At 40.1% G+C, this 14,464-nt stretch overlaps 1 protein-coding gene across 1 annotated transcript in view; it reads right to left on the reverse strand.

Annotated features, from left to right (window-relative positions):
* Positions 1 to 791: 791 nt before the first annotated feature.
* The window catches only part of LOC126471136 (uncharacterized), a 260,530-nt gene continuing 246,857 nt past the window's right edge, over positions 792 to 14,464 (reverse strand). The window contains exon 11 of the mRNA XM_050099226.1: positions 792 to 3,469. Coding sequence (XP_049955183.1) covers positions 2,573 to 3,469 — 897 coding nt within the window. The 3' untranslated portion in view covers positions 792 to 2,572. The remainder of the gene's footprint in view (positions 3,470 to 14,464) is intronic.

Genomic DNA, 14,464 nt, shown 5'->3' on the forward strand with positions numbered 1-14,464 from the left:
TGTGTGTGTGTGTTTGTTTGTTTCACTGCATCAGTATTATTTCGCAATAACAGGCTAACGTACAATTCTTTGTTAGAGTATCAGTTATCACCAGTTAAACATCACAAAACTTTAACTGAAAACCAAAACAATGAAAAATTCCCATGTTTTTCTTGGATTTTTCCCAGATGAAAAGATTCCCGCATTTTTCCCATATTCCTGGTTTGTCCCGGGGCATACACAACTGTATTTGTTGTGCAGCAGTTGGAATCACTGCTTCTTCATAATCACTCATAATGAACAGTAAGAGAGTAAAATAATCACTCTGCACTCAACATTATGACTGAAATGAAGTGTAATTGTTAAGGACACAACACGATCTGCAGAGAACGAAGACAAAAAAAGTCAATGACTCACAACTGGTTGTGTGTTACACGGTTCACTTTGGCTCACTACGGTGCATCTGACCTTGACCCATCTTTATTAATACTCCAAACTTTAATAGCCAAAAGAATTCACAATCTAACAGCATATATGAGTTTTACTTTTCAATGTAGTTCCAGGTTTTTTGGGAAAACTGAGTAAATCAATTGCTAAGAAACAAGAGTTACTTTCATTCTGGCCACATGAGATTACTGAACACTATCTACTCTGCACAAATAAGCAAGATGGCATGCTCTCACGGAAACATGCTCTCTGGGTCACTGCTTTAGGAAATTTTGACCAAATGTTCAATCCAACTGTTAAATTACAATTAACAATAATTTTCCAAAAGAAGGTACACAAGTACACACTACTTAACAAACAAAACATTAATTTTTAAATTATTTTATTTTGTGTTTCTTGTACATAGACATATCTCATTCATGAAAGGTATAATTATTAAAAATACATTACAACTGTTTTGACAGGACGTGGCATCAAGTGGTGCAACCAACTGTTTGACAATTATGATTTTATGAAAATAAAAATATTGAACAATTGTGGGTAATTTTGTTTTTGAATTACCAATAAGATATGAAAACACAAAATGTTAACATTAAAGCTAAGAAATAAATTATGAACACATTTGGAAGAGTAACAAATTACCAAGGCTTGTGCCGCCATATTTATTGTCAACATATAAATATTCCCTGACTTAAAAAAAAATGCTTCAAACAAAACAATGAAACACATTTCAAACAAGGAGGTAAATCACATTTACAATAAAAACGGGAAAGTGCATTTAAAACAAAAATGTAGTATGGGTCTGAAAACTAAAACAGTATTCAAAAGAAATGGAAATCATCTAACAATCAATCTGTAAAGTCAATTAAACAATAAACCTGTAAAATTATGAATACTTTAACACACTTTACAGTTCACATACTGAGATACTGATGTAGCCCGTGTCATTGGTATCATATGAGCAATATTGGAACTTTACACACACACACACACACACACACACACACACACACACACACACAACATTATTAGTTTCAACCAATCATCTCATATCTTAGAGTACAAAAATGAAGCAGCCTGCTTAAACACCCTGTATGTGTGAAAGTTGTGTGTGGTCAACTACATGGGATTTATAACTAACTACATGGTAATCATGTACAGTTACATGGGGTTTAAAACTAACATCATACTGATCATGCATGGTCACCTACATAGGATTAATAACCAACAACATGAGAGAGAGAGAGAATTTCAAGACTATGGACACTCGTAACTCGACTTTAAAAGGACAAAGCAACAACATGCATAAATTGTGAGAAGGCAAAGAGGGGACTGATTTTGTCAACTATCCAGACAAGAAGAAAATTTCTGTACGCAGTGGATACATATATATTTGCCAAACCATAAAATGTTTCTACAATATAAACTGATTTGTTGTCACTGTAGAAACATTCATGACTTAACAAAAATGTATACAAAGTCTATTTCACTGCCACAGCCATTACAGTTTCATAACATTACAAGTTTCTACCAGTCATTGGGCATCATCTTACTTTAATAAATTAAGCAGCATTATCTTCAACTTTATCCTGCAGGTACATATCATGGTATGGCAACATGGCCCTTTTCCACTGCTTGCAGATTTTTTCCTTCTTGTATGGAAAGTTAGCGAACACAGTGTCCTCTTAGTTATTGTAATTTTTGCAGACTTTAAAATCAAATTTACATCTGTCATTAGATGTTTGACACCCCTCTTTCCTACTGGCACAGTAACATTTTGTCTGGCCATAATCTGGGGACTGGTTACATCTTTTATCATGCATGCCATGATCAAGTGTCCTTTTCTTACATCAACTAACAGTTTCAGTATTTGTCATTTTAGTTTTAAATTCCATGGAATTGACAAGTCTAAGTTTTTAAGTATACTGCTTCATTTATTATCATCTCAAGATGGATGATAACAAGTAGAAATCAGTAATGTCATGAAATTATATATATATAGTCAATTAAATAAAATTATATTGTCAATTAAATAAAATTATATTGTCAATTAAATAAACTTCACACAAACTATCACCTACAGATTTCTTCACCAAACCAAGATGACACATTTTTCAATATTGTAACCATCATACAATTGTGCCCTTCAAATTCTGTTCTTCAGCATTAAGGTAGGTATGAAATTGCCTGACCTGGTGAAACTCATTCCTCTAGTCAAATAAACATGTTTTCTTCTAACACCCAGGTCCTTTAACTCTCGTGTAAATGTGTTTGGGCTACACATTTTGTCTTTCTTAACTTTTTTACTTTCAGGCAAAGCCACATCTGTAGGTACAACATCATGTGTTCTAAAATTCTGTAAGTTTGCAGAACCTGAACGAAAGAAGTCTGCACAACCTGGAGGAAAGAAGTCTGCAGAACCTGAACGAAAGAAGTCTGCAGAACCTGAACGAAAGAAGTCTGCAGCACCTGGAGGAAAGAAGTCTGCAGTACCTGGAGGAAAGAAGTTTGCAGAACCTGGAGAAAAGAAGTTTGCAGAACCTGGAGAAAAGAAGTTTGCAGAACCTGGAGAAAAAGACATTGGCCTGTCTATACGGAATGGTGACTGACGCATGTTATCTATCTGAACAGAGAATGGCAAATCATTAACATTATTGTGAGAAATCATCGTTGATGTTTCTGAATATTTTGACAGACTTCTCCTGTTTTTAGCACCTCGTGTATAGTGACAAGTCATCATTGATGTTTCTGTATATGTTGACAGACTTGTCTGGTTTTTAGCACATTGTGTACGTTTCAAACCCCTGACATCACTTTTCTTTTTTAAACAGATAGTTCCAGTGGCTGAGCCGCTCTGGCTGTCAGAAGAAATAGTTTTCTTCCCACATTTTCCTTTTACCTTACACCCACCTATCAATTTTCTGTTACAATTATCTGTCTTCTTTGGAGCACATGACTGTGCTGCTTCTTGTTCCCACAAAGGACATCCAGGAACTGATAAATCACTTTTGGACTGTAAGGAGTTTTGATCACACTGAACCACCTGCAAGAAAATTCAACAGAAATTACATTAATGCATTGACCAAAGTGATGATTTTATGCACTGCCCTGCCTGCATAGCTAACTGTTCAGAGCCAAGAATGGTAATAACTTAAAAAAAGAGATTAGATACATTAAATTTAAGAAAGTGATAAGACCGAACCAACATCCTAAAAAAGTAAGTATTTGTATGTGAAAATCCGAACAACGAGGAGGGATAGGAGGAACAAAATGGCAAAAAATGGTATTCTCATGATATACTCTTATTACTGGCACAGGAGACTGTGTCTTCACTTCAAGTCCTTAGACACTAGGTAGATTTGAAGTAGTGCAATACTGATGAATTCTAATTATGCTAGTGACATTCCATTTTGATTTCTAGTAGGTCAAGTCAAACACCACCTTATTTAATTATGAGTTTACTCTGTTTAACAATATTTTTGAACAAAATCACATTAACAAGCCTGTTTTTTCAGAAATTCCCACTTGGACAAATATTGCTACTGGTTCTGGTGAAACAATCACAACGGGGAGAAAACTACTGAAAGACTTTTTAAATGAACCCACATTCAAGGGAAAGTTCACTTTTGAGGAATAAATAAGAAACAATTTACAAATTAAAACCCATATTAGATTAAATTGTTGCTTTTATTTTCAATCAGGTGAACCTAAATAACTTAAATAAATTGCAGAAATTTGTAGTCAATTATTTTGGTCGACAATACACACCATTAAGGGGCTCCGGAAAGGCTCAAAATCATGAAAAGTTCAATTTTTATTTTTTTGCGTTTTCTGAATCTGCAGACTATTACCTTTTAATAGATATATAATTTATTCAATTCCGAAGACTACAACTATTTTTAAATTTTTTTTGAAATGTGTTCTACATGGGCATGACCCACTGTGGCGCTGTTAAACTGCTGTCAAATGGTGTTATTATTAACGTCCGTGTTCATCAGGTACATTTTAGTGATGTGAGATAAAGTATGTGATGTGCCTAACCTGTGATGGTTCAATATATATCGGTGGTGTGATTGTTGATTGTTTCATGTTTATTTACTCTGTCATTATCTCGAAAATATTCGTATTAATTCTGTTTCTTGAGTATCTGTTTTGTTGAAGTACACTCCTGGAAATGGAAAAAAGAACATATTGACACCGGTGTGTCAGACCCACCATACTTGCTCCGGACTCTGCGAGAGGGCTGTACAAGCAATGATCACACGCACGGCACAGCAGACACACCAGGAACCGCGGTGTTGGCCGTCGAATGGCGCTAGCTGCGCAGCATTTGTGCACCGCTGCCGTCAGTGTCAGCCAGTTTGCCGTGGCATACGGAGCTCCATCGCAGTCTTTTAACACTGGTAGCATGCCGCGACAGCGTGGACGTGAACCGTATGTGCAGTTGACGGACTTTGAGCGAGGGCGTATAGTGGGCATGCGGGAGGCCGGGTGGACGTACCGCCGAATTGCTCAACACGTGGGGCGTGAGGTCTCCACAGTACATCGATGTTGTCGCCAGTGGTCGGCGGAAGGTGCACGTGCCCGTCGACCTGGGACCGGACTGCAGCGACGCACGGATGCACGCCAAGGCCGTAGGATCCTACGCAGTGCCGTAGGGGACCGCACCGCCACTTCCCAGCAAATTAGGGACACTGTTGCTCCTGGAGTATCGGCGAGGACCATTCGCAACCGTCTCCATGAAGCTGGGCTATGGTCCCGCACACCGTTAGGCCGTCTTCCGCTCACGCCCCAACATCGTGCAGCCCGCCTCCAGTGGTGTCGTGACAGGCGTGAATGGAGGGACGAATGGAGACGTGTCGTCTTCAGCGATGAGAGTCGCTTCTGCCTTGGTGCCAATGATGGTCGTATGCATGTTTGGCGCCGTGCAGGTGAGCGCCACAATCAGGACTGCATACGACCGAAGCACACAGGGCCAACACCCGGCATCATGGTGTGGGCAGCGATCTCCTACACTGGCCGTACACCACTGGTGATCGTCGAGGGGACACTGAATAGTGCACGGTACATCCAAACCGTCATCGAACCCATCGTTCTACCATTCCTAGACCGGCAAGGGAACTTGCTGTTCCAACAGGACAATGCACGTCCGCATGTATCCCGTGCCACCCAACGTGCTCTAGAAGGTGTAAGTCAACTACCCTGGCCAGCAAGATCTCCGGATCTGTCCCCCATTGAGCATGTTTGGGACTGGATTAAGCGTCGTCTCACGCGGTCTGCACGTCCAGCACGAACGCTGGTCCAACTGAGGCGCCAGGTGGAAATGGCATGGCAAGCCGTTCCACAGGACTACATCCAGCATCTCTACGATCGTCTCCATGGGAGAATAGCAGCCTGCATTGCTGCGAAAGGTGGATATACACTGTACTAGTGCCGACATTGTGCATGCTCTGTTGCCTGTGTCTATGTGCCTGTGGTTCTGTCAGTGTGATCATGTGATGTATCTGACCCCAGGAATGTGTCAATAAAGTTTCCCCTTCCTCGTACAATGAATTCACGGTGTTCTTATTTCAATTTCCAGGAGTGTATAATAATGAGTAAAAGTAAAGTTATTAGAAATCTTCTGAAGGCTTTTAAGAAAAGGAGAAATGTAGGAAAGCCAAAGCTATGTGTTATTACTGTAAACAATAAAGACGATAACCAAGTGAGTGAACCTAACCTCTCAAGTACACCTGCCCATAGCAGTCAAAGTGGGAAAGAAAATACTTCACAGAAGAAGCTTGGTTCAATGAGTGAAAACTATGAATGTTTTATGGTCGAATCGGATGTGAATGAAATATTTGATATGTCGGTTCTCAAAGGAATTTTTTCAAACTGTGTAAGATGTATTCATTGTAGTGGAGTTGGTCTGGAACTCTCCATAATAAAGCACGTAGGACTTGCTAGTGAAATACAACTGAAATGTGATAAGTGTTCATACACGACCACCTTTTGGAACAGTGTTGCAGTAACTGCAACTGAAGAAAATGGTAGCAAAATCTACGAACACAACAACGAGCGATGCTTGCTTTAGACAAGGAACGCCTTCGGGCTGCAGACAGGGCTGTAAAGAGTCTAGAAATACAAGCAAGAGTAAACAGGAGGAGGAACAAGAGGAAGCTGGAGGAGGAGTTTGCAGAGGATGAAGATAATCCATCCTATGGACCTGGAATGCACTAAAAAGTTAAACCAATCTTTGTCGCTCGATTCCCAAAACTTTTATTTTCTCATACTAATTACATGTTTTCTAAGGATCTTCCAAACATATTTGTTTCAAACTTTCAGTAAATGTTACACAGTACCTTCTGCATAATTTAACACAACTGAAATGTGATAAGTGTTCATACACGACCACCTTTTGGAACAGTGTTGCAGTAACTGCAACTGAAGAAAATGGTAGCAAAATCTACGAACACAACAACGAGCGATGCTTGCTTTAGACAAGGAACGCCTTCGGGCTGCAGACAGGGCTGTAAAGAGTCTAGAAATACAAGCAAGAGTAAACAGGAGGAGGAACAAGAGGAAGCTGGAGGAGGAGTTTGCAGAGGATGAAGATAATCCATCCTATGGACCTGGAATGCACTAAAAAGTTAAACCAATCTTTGTCGCTCGATTCCCAAAACTTTTATTTTCTCATACTAATTACATGTTTTCTAAGGATCTTCCAAACATACTTGTTTCAAACTTTCAGTAAATGTTACACAGTACCTTCTGCATAATTTAACACAGCCTTTTTCCAAAAAACTGTATATTTTTTAATATATAAATAAAAAATTGCAAAAAAATGTTGTGAATTTTCATTACAATTGAAAAAAAATCATCTTTAATAACTGAACTAAAATTTTGTAAAATCCCTGTCGTAAGTTGTAGCCCATATTCCAATAAATAATCTGTAAAGATTTCAACTTCCTACCTCAAATACTTTGTGAGGAAAGATGTAATTTATAAGCGTTATTTTAACATTGCAAGTATAGGGCGTTCCGGAGCCCCTTAAATTCGATTACCAGTTTCGATTGTTCACACAACCAACCTCACATCAGAAAGAACAAGCAGAAACAGAAAACTGCTTCAGGTAAAACTGACTTAAACAGTCTTCAGAAATATATATACTTCAATGTAAAGCAACATACAAAAAGTAACAACACATCTATCATGGTAAACACACTGTGTCAACGAATACAGTAAGGTTAGAACGCACTGTCTGCATATCTTGATACTACCATAAGAAAGGAAAAACAACTATCAGATGAACATGAACCATAATCAATTTTACGGCTTTACAAAAATAGGGAAGTAATGAATATGAAAGATGTACCATTCTCATATAACAGACAACTTCAATAAAGTGCTGTGAACACCAACGAGATAAAAAAAAAGTGTGTGCCTAAAACTATAGGTCTCCAAGAAACAAATAATTTCATTATCATTAATGAAATAAATCAGTATAGGAGGTACAAATTGAGATAAACAGAGTACATTAATAATAAGAAAGAAATAAACATACCATGCTTATTAAAACCCCACTTCAATATAAAATTTTTACACTTCTTTGTTATGAAATGTAACTTGTAAAACCCAAGAAGATGAAAAACATATGCATGCAAAGTAGAACAAACTTTTTTGTGACCAATTCAAATCCATAAACAGACTGACAGCTGTAAAGGTCAACCAAGAATTGCCAGAGAAGCCAACAGGTTGCACACAATCATGTAGTTACAAAACTTATAAAATAGAAGACATATAATTACAGTAATGAGGGATAAAGGTGGGGATTAAGAACTAGAATAAAAGAAAAACATATAATGTTGAAATCGTAGTGATTAAGTCATGACCACCAAGAGACAACAGTTGCTAACAGAACGCAATATATTTAACTATTGTTAAAAGCCAAGGAGCATAATATTGTCACTTAGAAGAAGGTGTAATTAGATGAATGACGAACACTAACTTCACTTAAAGAAGGTTTATTCAGCACTTGCACATACAAGAGCATGGAGTGAACTGCCTCCAGCCAGAACACAAATGGTATATACACAGTTACAGAACATTCCAGTACAGTGATTCTTGACCTCTGTGGATACTTCTTGAATGTACTCGAACCGAATTTAGAAATTAAAATTATTCAGTTCAGGTGAGTTTTGAACTCACGGCACTCCATACAACAGTCTATTATCATAACCGCGACACTACAGTGACTGTAGTGCTCAGTTTCTTCTGTGACAATGCTCCCTCCTTAAGAGAACAACATCCCAGTGTTACATCCTCCTAGTCCGGGAACGAGTCATCAGTCCTGCATACTGCGACTCCCGATGACTGATGTTCGTCCTGACAGTGATCTTCTTCCTTTGCCGCTACGCTCTTCATCAGTTTTCCACTTGTTGCCTGTTGCTGGAGCTTCGAATTTACCCTCGGTTGCAGGATCCTTAAAGCGCTTCATTCAAAGGACTTGGACTGTATCTCTGATCTTTCGTCATCTTGTGTTGGGATCAAAAACTTCAACTTCGTAAGTAACACCAGACAACTGTCTTACAACCTTATAAGGTCCAAAGTAGCACCTGAGGAGCTTCTCAGAGAGACCAACCTTCCGAACAGGAACCTTCGGTGATAGTTTACTTGACCCTGCAGCATGCGGAGTCAAGCTAACTGCCGAGCTTCCTCAGCTCTGGTTAACACCTGGCCGATGTATTCATCGCCCACATTATCAGGATGTAATGGAAACACAGTGTCCATCGTCGTCGTCGCCTCACGCCCATGCACCAGGACAAATGGCGTAAATCCTGTGATCTCTTGTTTGGCAGTGTTGTAGGAAAACGTCATGAAAGGTAGCATGTCGGCCAAGGTCTTATTAAGGCATTCAGTAAGCCTGTTAGTTTGAGGATGGTAGGCAGTTGTCATGTGATGAATAATGTTGCACCAACTGTTTATCTCTGTCACAAGATTTGATTGAAAAACTTTCCCTCGGTCCGTAATTAATGACCTTGCGGCACCGTGTTTTATTACAATGTCTTCCATGATGCATTTGGCTGCCTTGAACACTTCGGCTGTTTTCACGGCTTTTGTAATGGCATAGCATGTCAGATAATCAGTGCAAACAATAATCCATTTATTGCCCCTAACAGACATTGGAAATCATCCGAGGAGGTCAATCCTAACACGCTGGAAAGGCATTTTGGCTGGTGTAATTGGTATGAGTCGGCCAAAAGGTTTCTGAGGAACTGCCTTTCTCCTCTGGCACCCTTGGCAGTGTGACACGTAATAACGAACACTCCTAAATAAACCTGGCCAGAAAAATCTCTTACGGATCCTATCAAATGTCTTAATAAATCCTAAATGTCCGGCCTCACGTGTGTCATGAAATTTCTGTAGAACATCTAAGTGCATGTGTTTAGGAATCACTGGTAGCCACCTCTTCCCAAATGGATCAAAGTTTTTCTTGCAAAGTAATCCATTAACTACCTTAAATTGTTCTTTCACATCCTCTGACCCATTTAAGGCAAGCATAATTGGAGATATCTTGGTGTCCTCCTTCTGCTCACCAAAGAGATCCTGGAGTGCAGCGAGGCAGTCACTATCTTCAGCAAAGTCCTGATGGTCCTGCACAGGGTTTCTTGAGAGACAGTCGGCATCTTGTTGTTTTCTCCCACTTTTGTACACTATGGTAATGTCATACTCTTGAAGACGTAGTGCCCACCTGGCGTGTCGTCCTGTTGGATCCTTAAGACTTGTCAACCAACAAAGTGAATGATGGTATGTAACAACTGTGAATGGCTTTCCACAGAGATACTGTTGTAATTTGCATCTGGCCCAGATCACAGCAAGACATTCTCTTTCTGTAGTCGAGTAGTTTCTCTCAGCTTTTGTAAGTGTCCGAGTAGCATAGGCTACAACCCTCTCTTTTTCACCCGAAATTTGCACCAGAACAGCACCGATCCCATACCCACTGGCATCTGTGTGTAGTTCTGTAGGTGCTCTCTCATCATACAGACCAAGTACAGGGTCTGTCGTTAGAGCTTTTTGCAGCACACTGAAAGAATGCACCACCCCAGATAAAGCTAGCATTTGCTTTTAACAACCCTTGGAGTGGCCTGGCTTTGATACAAAAGTCTTTGATAAAACGATGGTAATACGAACATAATCCAAGGAAGCTTCTCACATCTCTAATACTCTTAGGAACAGTAAATTCCATTATAGATCTCACCTTTTCTGGGTCTAGCCGCACACCTTCATTTCACACAAAGTGTCCAAGTATTTTGATTTCTTTTGCTCCAAAGAGAAACTTTCTTGGATTAAGTTTCAGTCCGCATTGTTGGAGGCACTTAAGAATGGCCCTCATTCCTTTTATGTGTTCATCAAATGTCTCTGAGAACACTGTAATGTCATCTAAATAACAAAGACACATCGTCCACTTCAGATGACGAAGAAGATTATCCATAATCCATTCAAAAGTTGCTGGTGCATTACACAAACCAAACAGCATTACTTTAAACTCCTACAGGCCCAGAGGGGTGATGAATGCAGTTTTCTCACAATCAGCCCCATCTATTTCGATTTGCCAATATACCGAGTACATGACCGTGGTTGAGAAAAACTTAGGCCCCTTCAGACAATCTAGTGTATCGTCAATTCATGGAAGAGGGTAAACGTCCTTTTTAGTTATCTTATTAAGTTTCCTGTAATCAACACGAAAGTGCCAACTGCCATCCTTCTTTTGACGAGAACCACTGGTGACAACCATGGGCTCTGTGAAGGCTGAATGATGTTATTCTTCATCATTTTCTCTACCTCGTCGTGAATTATTCGACATTCCGTTGCTGACACACGGTATGCTCTCTAGCTTATTGGTTGATAGTCTCCAGTGCTTCACTATCGATTTGTCTAAGTTGCTCTTCACCTGTGGATTGAAGCATTCACAGAACTCTTGAAGAATGGCAAGTTGCTTCTTCTGTTATTCCTTAGTGAGATCTGGTGATATTTGAGCTAGAAGATCTTGTCTCGTAGTGGTGGCGTCAATTTCGCACACAGACTCGGCATCAGAGGTTTCTATGATGCTCGGCTGTTCTGCAATTAACAGATCAGCGTTTGCTATGCACATGCATCTTGGAAGAATCTGCGGTTCTTGGAAACTTTACTGAATCCGTTCTTAAACGGGACGACAGAGGCTGGGATGACCAAGTTATTCTTCAGTAGTGTGCTTCTCTTACATTCCACTACAAGATCCATGGGTTGATGCCTGGCATGACACACGACAGTTACCTTTCTAGTGCTGACTGCAGGAATGATCACTTCATCCAGCACACACAGTCTACATACTCAGATGCGCATCTTCCTGTCCACAGTATCTCACCTCATCTAGCATAATCTCAGAGCGACCACAATCTGTAATTGCCTGAAAAGCTTGCAAAAAGTCCCATCCAAGAATGATGTCATGACTACACTCTTGTAAGACGATGAATTCTAAGGACTGTGTGTGGTCACTTATACCCACACAAATGACACATCTTCCTGTAGGTTTTACATACTACCCATTAACCATCTTCAGCAGAGGTATTTTGTTGTCTAGCCCCAAGTGCCTCATTTGAAGATGCCAAAATTACAATATTAACAAATGAAGAGGTAGAATGATTGGATAAAAACACTGAAGCCCGAGCTGTTGGGGATAAACAAAGGAAAGCTGGAGTAAAGAATGATGATAATTTGATTTTCCAGGAATGTAGTAGGGAGGATGAGACAGAAATGGGGGAAATTAAAAGGATCACTTCTGGAACCGAGGATAAGGTAAGATAGGTGATATTGGGGAGGGGCAGACAAAGATTTCTTTGGGACATTTTCAGTAATGCAAGTACAGAGTAAGAGTAACTTTGACAACATAGTTTGTGATCTCAATGGAGATGTAAATTCGATTTCTGTTGTAAATGAGGTTAGGAGCCAAGTTATGACAAATGGTCAGAAAAGAGAAAGTTGAGAAAGAGTAGTGCTAGCATAAAAAGAAAAAGACTGAAATGAGGGGGCCTATGTTTCAGAGAGATACAAATATTTGATGGAACTTACCACACAATTTTAGATGTGTACTTATTTGAGGATAGAAAGAGTGAAGTAATGAAAGTCTGTCAGATGTAGCCAGGAAATTGTGGGAGATCTGAGGAAAGTGTGAAAGAACACAGTGAGAAAGTAATTAGCACACACTGAAACATTCAGACAATGCATGGAATGGAAGTGACTTTTCTGAAGTGTCCAAGGAAGAGAAAAGCAACTGGAATCACTCAATAGAGGAAAGTCCACTGGACCTGACGGGATACCAATTCGATTCTACACAGAGTACGCGAAAGAACTTGCCCCCCTTCTAACAGCCGTGTACCGCAAGTCTCTAGAGGAACGGAGGGTTCCAAATGATTGGAAAAGAGCACAGGTAGTCCCAGTCTTCAAGAAGGGTCGTCGAGCAGATGCGCAAAACTATAGACCTATATCTCTGACGTCGATCTGTTGTAGAATTTTAGAACATGTTTTTTGCTCGAGTATCATGTCGTTTTTGGAAACCCAGAATCTACTATGTAGGAATCAACACGGATTCTGGAAACAGCGATCGTGTGAGACCCAACTCACTTTATTTGTTCATGAGACCCAGAAAATATTAGATACAGGCTCCCAGGTAGATGCTATTTTTCTTGACTTCCGGAAGGCGTTCGATACAGTTCCGCACTGTCGCCTGATAAACAAAGTAAGAGCCTACGGAATATCAGACCAGCTGTGTGGCTGGATTGAAGAGTCTTTAGCAAACAGAACACAGCATGTTGTTATCAATGGAGAGACGTCTACAGACGTTAAAGTAACCTCTGGCGAGCCACAGGGGAGTGTTATGGGACCATTGCTTTTCACAATATATATAAATGACCTAGTAGATAGTGTCGGAAGTTCCATGCGGCTTTTCGCGGATGATGCTGTAGTATACAGAGAAGTTGCAGCATTAGAAAATTGTAGCGAAATGCAGGAAGATCTGCAGCGGATAGGCACTTGGTGCAGGGAGTGGCAACTGACCCTTAACATAGACAAATGTAATGTATTGCGAATACATAGAAAGAAGGATCCTTTATTGTATGATTATATGATAGCGGAACAAACACTGGTAGAAGTTACTTCTGTAAAATATCTGGGAGTATGCATGCGGAACGATTTGAAGTGGAATGATCATATAAAATTAATTGTTGGTAAGGCGGATACCAGGTTGAGATTCATTGGGAGAGTGCTTAGAAAATGTAGTCCATCAACAAAGGAGGTGGCTTACAAAACACTCGTTCGATCTATACTTGAGTATTGCTCATCAGTGTGGGATCCGTACCAGATCGGTTTGACGGAGGAGATAGAGAAGATCCAAAGAAGAGCGGCGCGTTTCGTCACAGGGTTATTTGGTAACCGTGATAGCGGTACGGAGATGTTTAATAAACTCAAGTGGCAGACTCTGCAAGAGAGGCGCTCTGCATCGCGGTGTAGATTGCTCGCCAGGTTTCGAGAGGGTGCGTTTCTGGATGAGGTATCGAATATATTGCTTCCCCCTACTTATACCTCCCGAGGAAATCACGAATGTAAAATTAGAGAGATTAGAGCGCGCACGGAGGCTTTCAGACAGTCGTTCTTCCCGCGAAACATACGCAACTGGAACAGGAAAGGGAGGTAATGACAGTGGCACGTAAAGTGCCCTCCGCCACACACCGTTGGGTGGCTTGCGGAGTATAAATGTAGATGTAGATGTAGAAAATGCCTTATCAGATCAGATGTGGGTTGGTAGGTAAGAACTATAGATTACAGAATTTCTTGATCAGCTGTGACAAAGCAGACCTCAGCGTGTCTTTAGTGAATATGTGCAGTAGCATGCATAGGGCCCCTAGCTTTTGCAGTGCTGTTTATTTCTTTAGTTTTCTGCACTGCTTCCCACTCTTCAACTATCTTATAAATCTGTCACAACAACTCTTCAACTATTGAACTACCCAGATTAAGTATCAGGTAG

Source organism: Schistocerca serialis, chromosome 3 (genome assembly GCF_023864345.2).
Source record: "Schistocerca serialis cubense isolate TAMUIC-IGC-003099 chromosome 3, iqSchSeri2.2, whole genome shotgun sequence".
NCBI classification, from domain to species: domain Eukaryota; kingdom Metazoa; phylum Arthropoda; class Insecta; order Orthoptera; family Acrididae; genus Schistocerca; species Schistocerca serialis.